This window comes from Stenella coeruleoalba (genome assembly GCF_951394435.1).
Source record: "Stenella coeruleoalba genome assembly, chromosome: X".
Lineage (NCBI taxonomy): Eukaryota > Metazoa > Chordata > Mammalia > Artiodactyla > Delphinidae > Stenella > Stenella coeruleoalba.
The window spans coordinates 29,061,402-29,082,573 of NC_137152.1; the positions used below are offsets into that span (position 1 = coordinate 29,061,402).

The following is a 21,172-nucleotide window of genomic DNA, read 5'->3' on the forward strand; positions in this document are numbered from 1 at the left end:
GCACTGCAACAAAGAGTGGCCCCTGCTCACCACAACTAGAGAAAAGCCCGCATGCAGCAACGAATTTCCAATGCAGCCAAAAGAAAAAAAAAAGAGAGAGAGGGAAAGAAAAGGTCAGGAAACGTATGGTTGTGAAATAGAGCCTGCAAGGCCAATTTCCCACACAATGGAGTGGTGCGGGCTTGTGCTAACCAAAGAGCAACTCCCTAGCCGGGATGAGGCGACACAAGGTGGACGTCAGGTGGCAGGGACTGGGGTTAAAGATGAGATGAATTGGGTTCCTATCAAAGGAGCCCAAAATGTTTTATATGGCTCTTCAGAGTTCATGGGAAGTCCAAGTACATGGGGAGAATAAACAAAGTTTTATCATTATGCATTGTCTTAATGCTGAAACGAGAAGTTACATTGTAGCCTTTGATTAAACCAAGATTGTTCTAAAAACCTAGTTCTATTCACTGTAATACATGAATAAAACACTCCTCCCCAAATGTGCAGCACCGTGTCCATGACCCAGCATAACATCCTACCTCTTTAGCATTCAATCCGACTGGCCACTCTTATTGACAACACACTTCAGGACAGAAATCAAACAAGTTCTAATTCAATCCTTTCAGTTTCTAGCTTGTTTGGTTTTTTCCCCAAAAGACACTGGTTGCCTCATTCTGTAGCTACAAAACTTACACAGCTAAAAAGGGCACATTCCCTAGCAAAGCGCCCCCCATCAAACTTTGAAGTTCTTAGGAATCACCTGAAGGTCTTGTTAAAATGTAGTTTCTGATCCAGCAGGTCTGGGATGGGGGTCGAGAATTTGCATTTCTAACAAGCTCCCAGGTCATACTGACGCTGCTGGCTCACAGAGCACACCTGGAGAACCGCTTCTCTAAAGGATGGTTACCCCTCTCTGAGGAGCTCTGTGAGAGCTGGGGAAGCTCCCTGCAGCAGGATGTGGGGCCCGAGGGCTCCTAGACCCCTCTCATCCCTCGAGCCAGCCTTTAGGGCCAACAACTGCTCGATCGCCTCCCTCGCAGTCATATCCTGGACGGGTTCAGCAAAGACAATTTGCTCTTTGGCTGAACCTGGACAGCATGTCAATTAGGCTTATTAGTGAAGACGACCAAACCTCATTAGTTGGAAAACGATTGGGTTAGCTCTGGGGAGTCAATGTTAATTAGGTTACGCCCCAGAGCCAGAAATGAATGGGGGAGTTCTGAAGTGCCGGTTCCTGAAGCTCCCGGGAAATGGATGAGGCACTGAATCTGGCCTTTGCTTTTAATGAAATGACTGGGCCCTTCCTGTGCAGAGGTCTCCCTCCCGCCTTGGCCCTGCTGCAAGGACTCACCTGCAACATCCCCAGCTGCAGCCGGTAGAGGAGGTTTCGGGCTGTGGGCGTGGACACGATGAGCAGTCTTCTTTTCTCATAAAACTGATCCAGAAGCGCAGCGGCTGTTCTGACGCCGACATTGACGTTCATGGCTGTAATCAGAAACGGCCAGACAGGTCAGAAACTCTCTACTGGTTCTGACTCAACACAGCCTGTGATGAGACACAGACCCATATGTGTCAGAAGTAAACCCTGAGATAAAGATTCAACTGGAAATATAAGTTTATTCAGGAGGTGGTTCCCAAGGAGCACTGGGCTAGGGAGTGGGGAAGTGTGTTAGTTTCCTCTCGCTGCTATCACCCGTCACCACAAACCCCGTGGCTTAACAAACACACATTCTCTTACAATCCTGGCGGTCCGAAGTTTGGGACGGGTTTCACTGGGGTAAAGGCGAGGTTGTTGGCTCGTAGCCTTTCCCCCACCTTCAAAGCCAGCAGCATAGCATCTTCCAGCCTCTCTCCTCTCCGACCTCCGCTCCCCTCGTCGTTTTCTCTGACTCTGAGAGCACGTCTGCCTCCCTCTTATAAGGACGCTTGTGATTCCATTGAGCCCACCTGGTTAATCCACGCTCTTCTCCCCATCTCAAAATCCTTAACTTAATTACATCTGCAAAGTGCCTTCTGCTACGTAACCTAATATATTCACAGGTTCTGGGGATGAGGATGTGGGTATTTGTGCTAGGCCTGGGGGGTGGGCATTCCTCTTCTGCCTCAGGAAATGAGACAGGGAAGGAAAGAGGGATGTTCTTTGTACTTTGATGTATGAAATTGAAGAGCCTCAGGCATTTAGCTGACGACCTATGTGTCTGTGTCTCTGTCTCTGTCTCTCAGCTAACTCTGAAAGGCTGGGATTAAAGGGAAAGCATAAAGATGAGAAAGTACCAGGAAACGAGAAAGCAGTGAAGTATAGAAATAAAAGACATGTCTGGAATTTTCTGGCCAGCCCAAAGTTCACACTATGATCGCTACCCAGCCCAATTTGTGTTCCTCAGTAATAACTGACAGGTATTGAGAGTTTACCCTGTGCCAGGCCCCGCTCAATTCCACTGTTGAATAGATGACCTCATTTAATACTTACAACCACTCCAGGAGTGGGCAAAGTATTATCCCCCTCCTTTGACATTAGGAGGAAAGATTCCAAATGCCCAAGGTCTGCGGGACTTTCCAGCCAGTGCTGCAAAGCAGGCATTCTATCATCTGTGCGCAGCAGTGTACTGGCTTTGTAAAAAAGATCCTTACATTTGTAGAAGGGAGGAACAAGCGTACAGACTGTGCTGATTCATAATGGGCTCTGGGCTCCCACCTCCAGCTTCCTCCTTACAGGACATGAGCGAGAAATCAGAAGATAGGCAGAGGCACAGGAGGAGGGCAGGCGAGGTGGGCTGCCCGGGGATCCGAGGACTGTTTTCACCCATCCGATGAAGAGGGCTGGCACCGAACCTTTCACGGTATACAGAACGAAGCCCTCCCTCCTCCCTGTACTGGAAATCTGGGCCAAAGGGTCTTCAGGGTCTGCTGCTGGCTGGAGAGAGGGCTCGTACCTGCACTGTACCCTCGTACCTGCACAGGTGGGCTCTGTGCCAGACCAGGCCAGGTTGGACTGACACACTCGGGCAGGGCTCCCCTGGAGCTCGTAGCCTCCGATGCAGGAGAATTCACAGGTGGCCCCGTAATTATCGCCGTCGCTGGAGCACTTCATGTAGCCATTCTCTGGGGCGTTGAGTTTGCCGCAGCGTCTGACTGTGTGGGACACAAGCCCAGAGGGGGCTCAGTGCTGAGCTCCCCGCCACAAAGTAACCAGGGAAGGGGAGGGTTCAGAAGCACCAGAAAACGAGCGAAGGGGCAGGCATGGGGGCAGGCATAGCTCTCTGGCCAGTGGGTGGGCCTTGGGATGGTCATTGTTCATACTAACAAGACCACTGAGATGAACTGATTTAGCCCCCTGTGTTCCAGATGAGGAGGTTGAACTCAGAAGAATAAGGAGGAAGGATGGTTAGTTAAGTAACTGCCCATTGAGGCATAAAATAAACCTTTTTTTTCAGGTAGACCAAGAGTTCTAGAACACCAAGAACATGGTCTCCTGGTGACCCCAGCTGGGGCGGGGGGTTCTCCTAACGTCCTTCATATCAGTAGAAGGACTTACAGGCTTTAGCTGGTCACCGAAGCCCAGGGGTGGAAAAGTTATTGAATAATACTCTTCTGGGACAGCCAGCTGTGGGCTCACGTGAGACAAACTCACTGCTCTCTCGGACTCCTTCAATCTGCCAGCACTGGACCTCATCCGGATCGGAATTGTGAAATTCAGGCATTAAGATAGCACCCTTCCCCTAGCCTCATGATCAGAGGCGAATCCAGAGCTGGCTAGTCTCCCTCTGGCAGTGGCCACTCACAGAGGGTTCTTGCTTAAGGCTCTGTTTCCCTTTGTTCTTATAAAGAGAGAAAAAAGCCAAGAACCAGTCATCTTACCTCTTACTTTAACTCGAAATTTGCAAATGCCCTTGTTCTCAGCTCTGTCATACACTGTGTATTGGATCTTGTGGTCTCCTTCTGGAAAATGTGAGCCTGGGGGTAGGCCTTTTAGGATAACACTTAAAGGGGGAAAAAAATCAGAAACACCAAAGATGATCATTGTAGGCCTAACAACAACTGGGCCGTGATGGGCGTAATGATCAAAGAGGGGCATCACGGGCATTTGTTGAGTACCCATTCTGCCCAAGATACAGAGACTCCAAGGGACAGCCATTAGACCAGTTTTACTACTTGAATTCTCAAAGAATAGAATTTCCTGAGCTTTACTCTGTTTTGGAAGAGTGGTTTGAGACCAGAAAAATGGAAGTCCCCAATTCCTGGGAAGTTCAGATTTATTTTTCTCGTTGGAATGTAAACAGAGGATGGGGGATGCTCAGAACCCAGGGCCCAACTCTTCCTTCCTTTGTTCCAAGGGGGACCTGCATTGCCTCCCTGTTGGGAGAATGAAGGAATTTTCTGTGAGGAAAATCATTTGAGAGGGAAGTCCAAGCACTCATTGGCAACTTGGGCCTGCAGGGGGCGCTAGAACTTTCTCTGCTTTTTCTATCTGGGTGGAGACCTTTCCTGAGCAAAAGGCAAGTTCACTGTGATTCCTTGGTGATCCTAATAATAATAATAAGTTATTATTATTAATAATAAGTTATTATTATTATTGTTCTTTGCACGTACATAAACCTTATACATGTCAGGCATGGTTCTAGGCATTTTACATATATTAGTTTATTTAATCCTCACAACAACCCCATGAGGTAGGCATTATTATCCCCATTTCACAGATGAGGAAATTGAGGCACCAAAAGATCAAGGAACTTGCCCAAGGTCACACAGCATGGGTGACTCCTGCATCTTTCTTCTTGGTTGTCTGATAAGAACATCAGTAGGTACAACATGATCAAATGCCAGGTTTTGTTTGTTTTTCAATAGATAATTTCCCTTCTCTCTATACTTCTTAGAAATAATGAGAAATATTGGCTAATAACAGGCATGTGAAATTATCACTGTCACCATTGAGGAGAACCTTCCACATAGGTGGACAAGGTAGCTGTTTACTTGTAAAAGGGTGAAGTGAGGGGTGTTAGGAAAGTGCCAGAAATCCCACCATTAGAGACGCGTCACTTTGAACCTTAGATGCTTTAAGGTCCTCAAGAAGCACAATTTAAAAGCAGATGAACCTGAAAGGAATCAGACTTCCAATGTGAGTGGCTGCTCACCTCTTAGAGACACTCTTTCATCTGACATGCAAATAACAGTCATAAGGAGTAACTAAGGGAGCTCACAGGAAGCACTTGTCTCAGTGCCTGACACTAGAACCTTCCCTCCTAGAAGGGGACTATATAACAGGAGCTTCCAAAACACATGGGGAAGAGAAATGTCAGAGAAGCAAGGAGGCCAAGCAAGAGCTGAAAAGGGGACAAGACGGCCTTCTCTGAACCCCTCCTTCTGCCCAAGGAAGCGTCCTGCTCCACGCCTCCGCCGGCTCTGAGCTGTAGAGCTCAGGAAGCCGACAGCTGCTCTGAACAGAGGCGTCGGGGCTACTAAGACGCGCCTTCAAAATGTCACATTTCTGGGCTTCCCTGGTGGTGCAGTGGTTGAGAGTCCGCCTGCCGATGCAGGGGACCTGGGTTCGTGCCCCGGTCCGGGAAGATCCCACATGCCGCAGAGCGGCTGGGCTCGTGAGCCATGGCCGCTGAGCCTGCGCGTCCGGAGCCTGTGCTCCGCAAGGGGAGAGGCCACAACAGTGAGAGGCCCGCGTACCGCAAAAAAAAAAAAAAAAAAAAAAAAAAAAAAGTCACATTTCTAACCATAACACACAGGTTACCCACAGACATGCCAAGGTGAATATCCTTGTTTGATAGAGTCATCTGATGACCTGATATTGTGTGTTTATTATACCAGATTTCAATAGCGATCACAGTTGTGAAAAAAATGTAAGAACCTATTATGGGCTAGGGGTTAGCCAGGCATTGTGCTGGGTCCCAAAAGATTCAACAATAGTTAAAACCCAATCCCTGATTCTATCAACTGTGATTTATTTTTTCATCCCAATTGCCTAAAGTTTCTCCTTAGGGGTTTGTGACATGTGTATACAACAACAAATAAATACTTTTCTTAATACTCAAAGTTTATCTTTGAGGAGTTACAAGGGGAAACATAACAATTATGATCTAAGCTAGATGGTGCACAGGGAGATCATTATCAGGCTGCAGGAACAAAATGTCCTGCTACGGGTGAGAGACTCAGGCTCTTGCTAGTAGAAGATGTTCTATTATGGCTAATAATTGCTTTAAAACATTTCCTCTTGCCCAGCCTGGGTTGACAGGATTCTAGAAAGTCTTTCCCTGCTGTATGGCTCACCAGGGGGTAAGTCTGAGGTATTCTTTGCCCACAGATGGAAACTCGGTAAGGAGGTCTAGCAGGACGGTGAACTTTAAAGCATGCATGTGAACGTGCTGACATGAAGTAGTGGCCTTCAGGGAAGGTGGGGGCCCAGCAAATAGCCGCAGGGGCATAGGCCCATATGCTACATTAGAACAACATGTGGCTGAACTTCACCGAAGGGAACCACCCATTTTTAAAAACATTTGGGATGTATCTCAAACGACTCATGCAGTTGGTCCTGGAGAATGGGGGAAAGGAAGAAGGCAGAAGATCCCGTCTCTTTTTTCTTTCTTTCTTTCTTTTTTTTGCGGTACGCGGGCCTCTCACTGTTGTGGCCTCTCCCGTTGCGGAGCACAGGCTCCAGACGCGCAGGCTCAGCGGCCATGGCCCACGGGCCCAGCCGCTCCGCGGCATGTGGGATCCTCCCAGACCGGGACACGAACCTGTGTCCCCTGCATCGGCCGGTGGACTCTCAACCACTGCGCCACCAGGGAAGCCCCCGTCTCTCTCTTTTTTTTAAGCTGCTTCTTTAAGTGTTTAATGTGGTTGCAAGTTTTAAAAAATAAAAATCAAATGTTTTGAAAGAAGCAGGTGCCAAAGCACAAGGGATAGACTCACAGAGCACAAGGGGGGCAACATCGGGCTCCACCTGGGAGACACAGAGGTTCCCAGTGAGGTGGTGGCTTAGGAAGGTCTGGGGAGGGGCCCCTGGCAGGCAATGGGGGTGAGTCTATCCCTGAATTTACCAGTTGGCTTCCTCTTCCTCCTTCCGTCTCTTCTCCTCCCTTCTTCCCACCACCCCGTCGTCTTACTTCCTTTCTTTCCTTTAACAGATATTTACTGAGTACCAACTAGGTGCTAGGCATGGTTCTGGGCATTAGGGATATGGCAGCGAACATACTGTAGTGGAGACAGGCAATAAACAAATACGAAAGTGAAAAATATAGTATGTCGGACGGTGAAGAAAAATAAAGAAATGAATGAGGAATGGCTGGAAGAGTGCTGTACTGAGTCTGAAAGCATAAACTGACCAGCATAGATACACTTCCTGACTCTCGGTAGTGAATGTCTCACATAAAAGAGGCAGCATCATTCCAGCTGCCAAGTTGCACTTACTCAGTGAGAATGCCATCTGCTGTGTCTCTTCCCTCAGGGGTCTCCCAGGACACCCGGACTGTCAATTTATTGGGTTCCGCAATGCGTTCCTTCACACTTGGGCACTTGATTCTAGGAGGTTCTATATCTGCAAACAGAACCAGAATATTCTCGCCATCAGCAGGGAATATCTCATCAACCTGGGGTTCAACACCCAGCACTTGACATGCCCAAAGGTCTAGGTGCTCCCCACTTTTGAAGGGTTTCTTCACCCCTCTGTATTTCTCTTCCCTCCCTTCATCTTGCCCCTTCTTGCCTGCTGAGTTTTAAAGATTGAGTACTCACCTGTGCATTGCTAAACCTGCAATCAGCTGGCCTTGCTAGGTGTCTCGTGGGGTAATTTATTAGCTACAGCAACTTCTTCCCCAGACTTCCAAACTCTGCCTGCTGACTTGGCAATATGGCAGTTACTCAATTAGAAGTCATTCAGCCATTGTGAGTCCCTCCCGCTTTAAAGACAGCGTCACAGGAGACTGGAGAAAGGTGCCTTAGGTATCATCTAGTTCCATTCAATTCAAGGCAACACATCTTTAGTGAGTACCTGCCTTCCCCAAGGCATCATTCTAACTGCTGGGTTTGGGCAGGCACAAAGGCAAGAGAACCATGTACTTCTTAGAGTCTACAGTCTGTTGGGGGATTATGTTACCATATGTGAAATATGACACGAGGTATAAAGTGACACTGCCCCAGGCTACATAAAAGTAAATGCTATAGGGACTTCCCTGGTGGCGCAGTGGTTAAGAATCCGCCTGCCAATGCAGGAGACACGGGTTCGAGCCCTAGTCGGGGAAGATCCCACATGCTGCAGAGCAACTAAGCCCACGTGCCACAACTACTGAAGCCCGCGCGCCTAGAGCCCGTGCTCCACAACAAGAGAAGCCACCGCAATGAGAAGCCCATGCACCACAATGAAAAGTAGCCCCCGCTCACCGCAACTAGAGAAAGCCTGTGCACAGCAACGAAGACCCAACGCAGCCAAAAAATAAATAAATTTATTTATTTACTTATTTAAAAAAAAGTAAATGCTATGGAGGCTTAAAAGAATTACCCAATGCGCTCATTTTACAGATATGGAAACTGAGGCTCAGAGTGATTTATTTCAGGCCAGGCATGTAAATAATGATAATGTGAATTATAGCCCAAATTAGAGCACTTACCCCTGGAACCAGCTCTCTCTCTCCTGGCTATGTCTATCCCCAACATACTCCTCAATATCTTAAACAATGATCTGTCTGGGTCCACTCTCCCCTCCATCTGCCACTGGACCACACCTATGGTTTTGTATTTCGGGACAGCAGTTTTACCTTGGTTCTGACCCTCCAAAGACCTCCCAAAGTTCCCCAAATAGTTTCCCTACCTGGTAATAGAATTTCTGCCCCCTCACTATCAAGGATGGGTTGATAATGAGGGCTAGAAATAAATGAGATGTCAATTTCTTACTCCCTTAGATTTCATCTTATTATAGCTAAAGTGAAATCAGAAGAAGGGGGAATTCAAACTTTGGCAAATTCTACTGGATGATTCTGAATAGGTAGAGAATGTATTTAAAGAGGGCAGAGTAAATTAACGACATGTAGATTTGCATTGCTTTACATGTCAGCTGGTAATTATTTACATGCTACTACAGCCTGAATGAAAATGAAATGTCATTCGATTCTGAATTACAAACATCTTTGAGAGACTAAATGCACCAAGTAAAGTCTTCATATACTTTCTCCTGTGTCTTGTCCAATAACTTCTCATTTTATTTAGGGTAAGAAATTATGAATAATTTGTTAAACAATTTTGTCTTCAGCTATCCAAATTCATTTTCATTCTATGGCATGCTTCAATGGAGTGTGAATTTACAGCCCTAATACACTAATCCTAAATTGAATAACTACCATATTTTACTGAATCTAAGTCACTATCGATTGTGAGATGCATCCTAATTTCAGGGATAGTAAAATGTGAAAAAGAAATATGCTTCTTAGAATTGATAAAGTTTATAAATGTGATGGTGCAATGGAAGCTGCTTTAAATACATTAGAGGTGTCTATTTTCAGTTGATACGTTTTTAAAAATAATCCCCCTTTTTCTGGTTTTACTATGATAGGTAATAGAAGACATACTTTACAATTCAGATGAACATTTCACAGCTTTGGGTGAATCAGGAAGACAAGTGTACAATACCTGCCCCCTGCTGGCCACATACAGTTGGCAACCTCATAATAGAAGGCATATTTATTTTTTAAAAATTTAAAGCCAAAAGGGAGGGGCTGAGGAGAGGAGATAGATTTCACTGTAAAATTACTTAGTGTTACCAGATTTTCTTGGAGTGACATTGTCAGAGTGAAGAGATACTCTTACCCTCTGTGTCATGTAAACTAAACAGCTGGAGGATAGGCTGGGTTGTTTTCCCTATAAACTTGACATTGTCACTGAGCAAACAGCACTCCAAATTAGGTTATCTGGGTGAAGAGTCTCAGAGCTTCTGAAAGCCAGCTTCTGACAGCTAACAATGATCTGCTGAAACTGGCCTAATTTTTCAGAAGTGGTGTTCCTCCAAGCCAGAAACAAGAAGAAATAAAGCACTAAAAATAATAGCTAATATTTACTGAACCCTCCTACCTGTCCACCCCAGGCGGAGTACTATCCCTGCATTATTTCATTGAATTCTCGCCACCACCTACTAGACTAAGTACTGTTATTATCATCCCCACTTATAGACTGGGAAGCATCTCCTCTCTTTTGGAATTTCTTTGTGGTCTGAGATTCTAAGCCATGATCGCATCTTTTTCAATTATTTTAATCAGCCGAACACTTCTGTATGTCTGCCTGCTGCTGACCTAGCGTTTTCCTCCATCCTCTGCACACACATTCTTCCATGGTCGCCGGCTCCAGCTTCCCCTTACATCCTTTAAGAGCGGCAGCAGGACTGAACTCTGTTGCATCCTCCAGCGTCATGGCCTCTCTTTCAGCTCAAGAGACCAGCTGGCCTGCCCTTCCCCAGATGCTCCAGGACTGAAGCCTATTATTATACAGCCATGGCCATCATTGCTTTTTCTAAGTTATTATAAATTTCCATGAATGAAATAAACGAAGTTACTATAGAAACATAATCATGATTCCTTGTTGAGTCAGGATGCCCACAGAGCCAGTTATTGTGTGGCAACTGTGCAACTCTGCACAGAAAAGCCTGGCCTCTGCCCCACTCACTGGAGACATTTGACAAACTGTCTCCCTCCTCTGTGCTCTAGTTTCTTCTCTGCATATAAAAATATCAGAAACAAATATACTGCACTCTATCAACTACTGTTTATCTGAGAAGCTAAACTATATACCTGGGAATATTGAACACGTCTAACCAGGTAGGTAGTAGGTGGTAGGTAGTGGAAATAAGAAAGAGGGTGAAAAGGGCAATGTTCTGGCCAACAGATAACAAGGGGAAAAACCCCTTTAAACTAAGGTTATAAATTAACTGCATCCGAAAATGTTTGCTTAAATAATGTTTTCCAGTGGAGACCTGTATTTGAACATGACTGTTACAGGTATGAAGAATAGGTACTTCAGAACATAACAGTAACTTGTGTCTGGGACTGCCTGACCTGGGGTGGGGATGCGCGTTCTTCACTCCCTCCACCTCATTCTAAGGCAAGGTGATATTCCTTTTTTTTTTTTTTTTCACTGTTGTGGCCTCTCCCGCTGCGGAGCACAGGCTCAGGACGTGCAGGCTCAGCGGCCATGGCTCACGGGCCCAGCCACTCCGCGGCACATGGGATCTTCCCGGACTGGGGCAGGAACCCGTGTCCCCTGCATCGGCAGGCGGACTCTCAACCACTGCGCCACCAGGGAAGCCCAAGGTGATATTCTTATCTCAAGAATGTAAAGGATCATCACAGCTGCTCACAGCAAGCGGACTCCATTTAATGCTCCTTTCCTCTCTGATGTCCTCCATAACTCATTCCAACTGGATTTACGTTTGGGAACTATCTTATACATTTTCTTTATTAAATACAACTGATTATTGCAATGAGAACCTCAATTTTTATGCAAATTGTTTCTATAAATACTCTTACCTATACGGTATATAATATGATTTTTTGTTGAATTTTAAATTTTATTTTATTGAAGTATAGTTGATTTACACCAACTGGCTTTTTAACTAATCTTTTTCTCCCTTCTTTTCTCCCTTGATCTTTTACACCAACTTCTTCTCAATCTGTACAGTCGATGTGTTCACCTGCTCTCCCATCTCCCTTCTTTTTTTAGCACAAAAGAAGTTTCCCCGGGCCTGTGGCCCTCCAGATTAAAGACTATATTTCCCAGGCTTGTCTGAAGTTAGGTGTGGCCATGGGATGGCTTCCACCAGTGGGTCGTCAGAAGAAGTGATGGGCTTTTCAAAAAGTACGTGTGGCTACCCCCGCTTCCACCCTGGTTTGAATGTCCATGGGGTGGGGAGCCGGGACAGCATCTTCGACTGTGGGATGAAAGCTGCAAGTTGAGGATGGAAGGACAAATGAGAAGGAGTTTGGGTCTAGGACGCTGCCCCGGACAAACATTTATACGAGAACAGAACTTCTATCTTGTTTAAGGCATTATGACTTTGGCCTTGTTAACAGTACGTGAACTGGGATACAAGCAATCACACCTTTTTTTTTTTTCAAATTTGGTATAGCATCTTCCAAGATGTATATCACTAATGATTTCTAAGCTCTGATTTCTAACAAAGGATACTCTGGTGAATTTCCTGCAAAGATGGCCACCCATAATCCCCTTATATACATGTAGCTCCTCCTAGCAAGAGGTGGAGTCTGTTTCCCCTCCCTCTGAATCTGTGCCAGGCTTGTGACTTGCTTTGACTAACAGAATGCAGGGAAAGTGACCCTACGCCAGTCCCAGGTGTAGGCCCTTAAAGAGTCTGGCACCTTCGGCTGTTCATTATCTCAGAAGCCAGCTGCCATCTAAGGAAGTCCAACTATCTGACTGGACAGGCCATGTGGAGAAACTGAGAAATTATGAAGGGAGAGAGAAAGAGACTCAGTCAAATGCCAGCCAGTCCAGCCGCCTCTGAGTGAGATGCCAGACATGGGAGTGAAGCCAACTTGGATCCTCCAGCCCCAGTCAGGCACTTCAGCCATTACTATGTGGAACAGAGGGGAGCCACCGAGCCCTGCCGAAATTCCCCATCCAAACAACTGACCACACAAAACTTAGTGGTTTCAAACAACCATGGTATTCTTCACGGTTGTTTGGATGGGGAATTTTGGCAGGTTGGTGATGGAGGAAGGAGGCGGTCATTTCCTGGGGCACAGGAAGAAAGAGCAGAGGCAGAACAAACCTGCACACGGAAAACTTGCCCCATTGCTTGCCTCCCCCAGCTAGAGTGTAATCCTTGCGGATGTCTCTGGAATGTGGTTCCATTTCTTTGGCACCACGAGGTATTAGAAAACTTTCCCCAATGGACAGAAGAGTCTAGAAGAGAAGCAAAGAACTCCACAATTAGAAGTCACTATCACCAGAAGCAAGATACCAAACTAAAAATTGCAACTTGTTGCAAAGCTGAAACTAGCTTCCTGAAAGTTTGCAAGAAAATGTGTATTTGTCAACCCAGGAAAAATTCGATATGAGATAAGAGCATCTACAACAACGCACTGACACATTTATTCTTAGCCCCATGATATCTGTATCCTCAACTGAATCTCGGGAAATAATACCATTCAGCCCAGCAAACTTCCTTGTGGGTCATTGGGTCAACCCAGCTGTCAGATGATTGGGAGGCCAGAAACGTATTCCATCAATTTTCATATCTAAAATCACAGATTTTTTTTTATTCCAGACTTCCATTTGTGTTAACTCTCCAACTATTCTATTCTGTAGGAAATATAAAACAAGCAAAGAGTAATTCCAAAAACCAAGTTGGTTTGTATGTGGACCTCTGTTAAAAAAACGAAATGGGGCTCCCTTCATGTCCAAAGAAACCTGCTCGGTTTTCATTGCCCATGGATTTTAAACTTACTTGAATTTTGGTCTCTTTCTCTTTTGGCCTAGGAAAAACCGTTGGTCTAAAGGAGAAATCGTGTGTCTACTCAAAATCTGGTCTCTAGATGGGGCCTTGTAATTCTAACTGTCCATTGTTCTATCTAAATGCCAATGTAACCGAAATGAACTAAAAATGGAAAAAAGAAAAAAAAAATCCCCCCAAACAATAGTTATTACATTCTATGGTTTACTTTTTTTTATATCAATGGAAGTTGCGGCTCTCTAAATATTTTACCCTCCTGCAATTTGCAGTATGTTGTCTCTCCCACACTGACTGATTTCTATCTATATCTGTTTCTGAAATAACCATGGATTTGAGCCCACTGCCAGAGTGTGGGCTGCCTAAGAGAATGAGTTTTAACTTGCGGTCCTTTCAAATTAGCCAGACCACAGAGTGAAAAGTGAAAAGACCACCACCTCAGAGTGAAAAGGAAGCCCAGTGTTCTCTCTTCCCTCCAGATCTGGAGGAGAACTGAGACGATTTCCTCAGCACTCAGTACAGCTCTGGCCCAGAGGCACTGTTCAAGGCTGTGTGGAAATCTGGGAAATGCTCGGCCACCATGTGTCAGCTCCTAAACTAGGCTGAGGCTCTGAGCTGTGCTCAAGGACCCCTGAGCCTTGCCAACACACAAACAAAGTCATTAAACGAATTTAATAATACATTTAAAGCCAAAAGTATCCATGACAGCCCTACAGTAAAATTCACCGGGGACAAGCTCCAGCTTATCTGTCACAAAATCTAAGAAACAATTGCCTGCTTGCTTTGTCCATTTCTCTCCTTTTCCTGGGAGCTCATTGCTCTCTTGTGGCTCACGGGTCCCCTTTTCACCATTACCCACCCCCCCTCACTGCACGCACAAATTCCCCTTCCCCCAAAGATGCCTGAACCTTGCCCTGGCCCGCTCTAAGATAAATGCCCTGAAACTGGGGTTCATTTCTTAGTTCTTTCTCTCTCCCTCTGGGAAGGTTCCAGGCCCATCTGGTCTGGCTTAAGACATGCTTGTTGCTTTTTGCGAATAATCAGCATTTTCTTTGCACTGTTGCACACAATCTGGACATCTGAACAGTGTGATCCCTAGAAGATTCTGCCAAAGCTTGCTCAGCATGAAGATGTGTATCTCCTCCCATCCCATCACCTCTGGCCCTTCCAATGTGAGGAAAGAGAGAGTCCAAAATGGGGGGGAGGGCTTGTTTCGAAGAGCTAGCTTGCACATACCAAGTCATAGGGGAGAGAGTGAAAGCAACATCTGCGACGGGCTCTTCTGACCTGAACATCTGGCCTGAAGTCATGTCCTTCCAAAGGAGCGTGTCCAGAGCTCACAGCCTGGGCGCTATCCTACCTGCACTGGCTGAGCGGGGCTGCTCTGCGTTCTTCTCCTTGCCGAGAAGTACAGCGATTCACGGGGAGATGTCTAAGACCTCAGCAAATGGTTGCTGTGCCGAAGATTCTGTTGGTGCTCAGTGTTTCTATCATCTCCCTTTTACTGCCTGTGCTAAAAGTCACGAAATGACATTTCTTGGACTCCTTCTGCCAGCTGGGTACCAGCTAGGTTTGCCAATGGGAGGCACTCTCATGAGAATAGAAGGCAGGAAGAAGATGGAAGCCATTATGCTCTGGTAGGGGCTTCAGTGAGGGCTTCCTGGGCCCCTGGCTTCATTCCCATCCATGATGGTGTCAGGTACAGACATGTCAACATCAGCATGAGCTTCTGGATTTGGGGTAACACTACCAGGCCACTTTTGCTCCCCTAGCCCTCGGTTGCTATGGGTTTCTGCTGTAAGTAATCCCTCGTAACAATGTTTTTCCTCTTTTGCTCCTCCAGCTCTTCCTATGTTTTTGTAACCAATGCCCCTTATTAAATTCTCCTCTGCTGGAAATACCTAGAATGGTTTCTGTCTTCCCAGTTACCGATCAATTCAAACTCCTACCTAAATCCTAGAAAAAGAGAAGCTCGGAATAAATCTGAGTCGGTTATCTGAGTAATTATCTGGACCTGGTGCTCTTGTCAGATGGATACAAGGTAAGGTCCAGGCTGTGACTCTGATGTAGAAGGTTTTTGCTCGCATTGGTAGGGAACCATTGACCAAAACTGCCTGCCTTGGCCAGGCACGATGACAACCGCTTGCCTGGGTTGTCTCACAGCAGGAGGTCCCGACAAAGAACGCAGCGCTGCTGCTGAAAACTAACCGGGCGAATTTGGGAGGGGCCCAAAGGAGGGAGGACAAGACATGCCAGCCCATAGTATGTTTGTAAAACTAAACTGGGTACTTCCCTGGTGGTACAGTGGTTAGGAATCCATCTGCCAACGTAGGGGACGTGGGTTCGAGCCCTGGTCCGGGAAGATCCCGCATGCCGCCGAGCAATGAAGCCCGTGCACCACAACTACTGAGCCTGCGCTCTAGAGCTCAGGAGCCACAACTACTGAGCCCACGTGCCACAACTACTGAAGCCCTCGAGCCTAGAGCCCGTGCTCCACAACAAGAGAAGCCACCACAATGAGAAGCCTGCACACCACAACGAAGAGTAGCCCCGCTTGCCACAACTAGAGAAAGCCCACGCGCAGCAACAAAGACCCAAACGCAGCCAAAAAAAAAAAAAAAAAACAACTAACCTGGAAGAATTCGGGAGGGGCTGAAAGGAGGAGGGAGGAGACGATATGTCCTGCCCTAACCTCCCAGAAACCCTCACGCTGGAATCCATCTTGGCTGAGAGATGCGTGCGCCACCAGGCAGGACCCTGAGTCAGACCAAGCACGAGCAAGATGATTGGCCAGAGACAACCCAGAAAGCTAACATCACCACCATGAAACCTGAGACTGCGAGCCACGTGGCAGAGCCGTTCTCCTGGGTTCCTTTACCCTCCTGCTCTCCTCCCAGGCGCCCCTTCCCAATAAATTCTTCTGCTTTGTCAGCACGTGTATCTCCTCGGACAACTCATTTCCGGGTGTTAGACAAGAGCCCACGCTCGGGCCCTGGAAGGGGTCCCCCTTCCTGCAAGAATATCTTGGCCAGGTCCCCTGGCTATAGCTCATTAACCACATAACTGCAGAGTAAGAACGGCTGATGCTGCCAGGGGATACAGTGGACAGTGGTACCATCATGAACACACCCTGGGGACCAAGGCCAGAGGAGTTGGTGTACAACTGCCCCCAGAGGGTAGCATCCAGTTTCAGTCTCATTCCTGAAGTATCTGCTCCAGGCTCTGAGCAGTCAGGAAGGAGTCCTTGGGGTAAAGCACATGGGCAGACTGAGCTGAAGGACTCTCTGGAGGATGGGCAGACCCAAGAAGGGCAGGAGCCAGGCTCCTGTGGCCAGCTGCCTCGGCACCTCAGTGCCAGAGCTGTCTCCGGATCCAGGGACTTTGAGCTTGAAAGCCTGGAGACATAGGCTTGGCTCTACACAACGTCAAGCCAGTCAGGTGACCTCTCAGGCCTCATCCGTAGACGGGGGATTGGACTAGAATGTTCTGCTGCGGTGGGTCCTGGCAGCTCTAACGCTTTATGAGTAAACAGTCTCCTGGGACAGCGGTTTTCAACTACTTGGGGGAGTTTTGGAAAAATACCAGGGCCCCAGATATTCAGATTTAAATGGCAGCCAAAGTTGAAAACCACTGTCCCAGAGCAGTCTGCCCCAACGTTTAAAGGACATAGGAATCCCCTGGGGATCTTCTTAAAATATGGATTTTGACCTGCCAGCTTCGGATGGGTCCCAAGATTCTCCATTTCCAACAGGCTTCCTGCTGGTGCTGAAACTGCTGGGCACTATTTTGAGTAAAAAGGTACTAAAGTTCTTCCCAAATTTGATCTTCTAAGGCAGGTTCTCAACCTTTAGAGTATCAGAATCCAGCAATCCTGCATGTCCGGAAATCTGCATTTCTGATGTTGATGTTTCTGATCAGGGGACCAGATCTACTGCTCTCAGACAATGGTCCTGGAGCCTGGCTGCATATGAAAACCACCTGGGAAGCTTTTAGAATGCCCCTCACCTCCTCCAGCTGTCCCACATCAGACTAATTGAATCAGAATCTCTAGGGTTGGACCAAGGCATGGCTAGGTTCGAAAAGATACTCAGGTGATTCTAATAAGTAGCAGGGGCGGGGGTGGGGAGAAGGGACCCACTGCCCCTAGATGGGTGATTCTCAAGGAGTTGGGGGGAGTGATTTTTCTCCTTCCTCTCCTGTCTCCAGGGGACATTTGACAACGTCTGAAGACATTTTTGGTTGTCACAAGTGGGAGTTGGGGGGAGATGTTACTGGCATCTAGTGGGTAAAAGCCACGGCTCTGCTAAGCATCCTGGAGTACAAAAGATGGGACCCCAGGACGGATAATTATCTGACCCCAAATGTCCCTTGTTCCAAGATTCAGAAACCTTGCCCTAGAGAATCCCAGGCTACACCCCAGATCTACTGAATCAGAAGCTGCATTTTTACCAAGTTTCCCAGGTGATTCCCAAGTTGGAGAAGCACTGCCTCAGATCAGCGGCTCTCTCTTAAAGCACTTTGAAACGCCCTGCGAGGCTCATGAGAGCACCAAGTGCTGGGGCCCATCCCCAGAGTTTCTGATTCAGCAGGTCTGGGGTGGAGCCATGAATCTGCATTTGTAAAGATTTCCAGCTCCCCGAACCACAACTAAGAACTAAGAACATATATACACTACCAAACGTAAGGTAGACAGCTAGTGGGAAGCAGCCGCATAGCACAGGGAGATCAGCTCGGTGCTTTGTGACCACCTAGAGGGGTGGGAGGGAGGGAGACGCAAGAGGGAGGGGATATGGGAACATGTGTATATGTATAACTGATTCACTTTGTTGTAGAGCAGAAACTGACACACCATTGTAAAGCAATTGTACCCCAATAAAGATGTTAAAAAAAAAAAAGAACTAAGAACTACTATTTGCCCAACAAATCCAGACTAAGGTAAAATAGCCAAATCCCTTCCAGTTTCCAAACTGAGTGTTTGCTGACTACCGGAGTCGATGACAATGGAACTACGTGTGCCCGCTGAAAGACACAGAGATGCTCTCTGCGGGAATGTCCGGCCAATGTCAAAAACTCTGCTCAGTGCTACAGGGCAGATCCCTGAACTAAAGCAGCGGGATTACCCCGTACCTCTGCCAGCCTCCAGCTGCCTCAACGGCAATCCAAGAGAGAGACAAAAGTCAGAGGAAAGCCATGAGCCGTGAAGTCAACTCTAGCGTAGAGACTGAGGCTAGGTCTGCGCTGAGCCAGAGAAATAGGGATGAAGAGAACCACTGAAAGCAAAACGGGGTGCTTATGCCTTATATTCGGGACACGGATGCTTCCTTAAAAATCCACTGTACGGACACCCCCTGCTCCTCCCAAAGCAGGCGCCTCCTGAGGGCTGGCGATATTCTCTTACCAACACAGGAGGCTGGTCGGCCACTCCACGCCTTGTTGTCCATACACGTGACTGTCTGCTCCCCTTTCAATGTGTATCCTGGCGAGCAATAGTACTCACACCGGGAGTTAAAGTAGGCACCGTCGACGCACTTAAACCCTCCATTTGCTGGCATGGCAAGGGTAGGACATCGCTTTTCTGAGAAAGAGAAAACCAGAGATTCAGCATTACTTAGATTTTGTTCACAGAGTTTCAGAGTCCGGAAGCTCTGAAAGCATAGGGTGAAGTTAATTGAAATATAACTGATAGAGGTAGAGAAATGATAGATAGTGTAACCGAGCGGGACCCTATGGGCCCTTCCCGGGGCAGACCCCTCCCCCATACCGTCTGCTGTAGCTCCTCTCTGAAGACCCAGATAATAGCACCTGATGCATATTCCCTGAGTTTTTCAGATGCTAAAACCACCACCAAGTGGAAGAAATTAACTACTTGATGATCATGAGCACGTAGCCCCCAGACCTTCTGGCGCCTAGAATGTTAACCTCCGTTTCCTCACCGTCAGCCAATCAGAGAATCGTGTACAAGCTGAATTGTGTACCCTGCAACACCCCTCCCTCACCTGGCCTTTAAAAATGCTGTGCCGAACCCTTTCAAGGAGTTGGTGGGGCGGTGGGTTTGGGCTCGAGCCACTCGTTCTCCTTGCTTGGTCCTGCAATAACCTTTCTCTGCTCCAAACTCCGATGTTTCGATTTGTTTGGCCTCACTGTGCAACAGGCACATGAACTTGCATTTGGTAACAATGGTTGCATGTCACACAGAAGGGACACAAAGTTTTACACCAGACTGGCTTGGGTTGGCATCCCAGCTAAACCACGGTCTTATGCTGGGCTCCTCAGAAAGAGACGCTGAGACCAGGATTTGTGTGCAAGTGATTAAGAAAGTGCTCCCAGGGGAGACCAGTGAAGGGTGGGGGAGGCAGGACGTGGGAGGGGAGGTAGCCGGGCAAGGTAGCAACTCAGGCAAAGTCAGCCTCAGCCTGATTCCGCAGGGAAGATCTGGAGCGTGAGTGATGCCCGAGTCTGCCCTGCCTCCAGGCAGGGCAGCTGGGCTTTCCTAATCCTTTACCAGTCAGTACTGGGCAGCTACAGGCTGCCCATGGGGAATGCTCTCCCTGTCAGAACGAAGAAAGCAGTCCTCTGAAGGCGCAGAGCCTCTTCTTCCTTGGTAGAAGATCAACCGAAGGTGCAAGTCATTAAGAGCAAAGCGCCCAGAAGCTGGGGGATGGACACACAGAACTGGTAGCAGGGCATCCAGGGACATGTGGGGGAAGCACTGAAAGTGTTCACTATAGTCACCCAGAGGCGTAGTCTGCCTAGACTGGATCACACGGCTGCAGACCCCAACCTCAGTTTCCCAACAATAAAGTAATGGCACCCATATCAATAGCATTGTTGCAAAAATTGCATATATGTGAAATGCTTGGCACGCAGCAGGCGCTCCATCATAGCTTTTTTGCACGGCAATGGCCTCTAAAATGCACTTCAACGATGCTGTGTCACTTGCAGTTTCCCAAATGAGATGACTTTCCAGGAAGCTAAAAGTCAGCCCCTGAAATGTGCTTCCAACCTTCTCCCCCGAGGCACAGCGCCTTTCATGGAATCAGCATCCTTCCGCGGTAATTCTCTCCTTGCCTCCCTAAGTTCCACTCCTTGGGAGGACGCTTGTGTCTACTACCAGGAGTCCATGGCAGAGCACCATTCTTATGGTGGGTTTTACACGTCTGTCTCTAATGCTATTCTGTGGGACCCCTGATGGCAGAGTGTGTCTTTACCTGTGTGTCCTGTTTTTCAATCCCCAAACCCTTTGCTGGGGCCAGCACTTTGCTAAACAGACCTCTGTTCTCTCCCCCTTTCCAAACAGCTGATCGCACCCCTCTGTCTGAAATGTGTCATCTTACTTCCGCCATATCTTAGGAACTAACGCATGGCTTCTGCTCACAAGGGGAGTTTTTCTCATCAAAGACCACAAAGCATTCAGTAAAAATCCCTGATCTCAGAGCAAAAGAACTTTGGCCCCGAATGGCCCCGAGGCCCCAACATGGGGCCGGGCTACTCACGCTTGCAGATGACCTTGTCCGACCACCGTCTGTTTGACTGGCAGATCAGCTGGGAAGAGCCATGCAGCTCGTAGCCCTTCTGGCAGCGAATGTCACACCTGGTTCCCAGGGCTGTTTTGTAGTATCCTCCCTGAGGGGCCCTGCAGTACACATCCCCGTACTTCACCTTGATGGGGGAGCACCACGGGGTATCTACAGGTAGCAGAAACAAAGGAGAGGAGAACTAGCAAGTGAC

At 47.5% G+C, this 21,172-nt stretch overlaps 1 protein-coding gene across 1 annotated transcript in view; it reads right to left on the reverse strand.

Moving 5' to 3' along the window:
- The window catches only part of SRPX (sushi repeat containing protein X-linked), a 98,744-nt gene that overhangs the window by 27,699 nt on the left and 49,873 nt on the right, over positions 1-21,172 (reverse strand). The window contains exons 3-8 of the mRNA XM_079910351.1: positions 20,938-21,129; positions 18,843-19,019; positions 7,405-7,531; positions 3,847-3,968; positions 2,941-3,120; positions 1,340-1,473 (exon numbers count right to left, since the gene is read on the reverse strand). Of these exons, the coding sequence (XP_079766477.1) occupies positions 1,340-1,473; positions 2,941-3,120; positions 3,847-3,968; positions 7,405-7,531; positions 18,843-19,019; positions 20,938-21,129 (932 nt within the window). The remainder of the gene's footprint in view (positions 1-1,339; positions 1,474-2,940; positions 3,121-3,846; positions 3,969-7,404; positions 7,532-18,842; positions 19,020-20,937; positions 21,130-21,172) is intronic.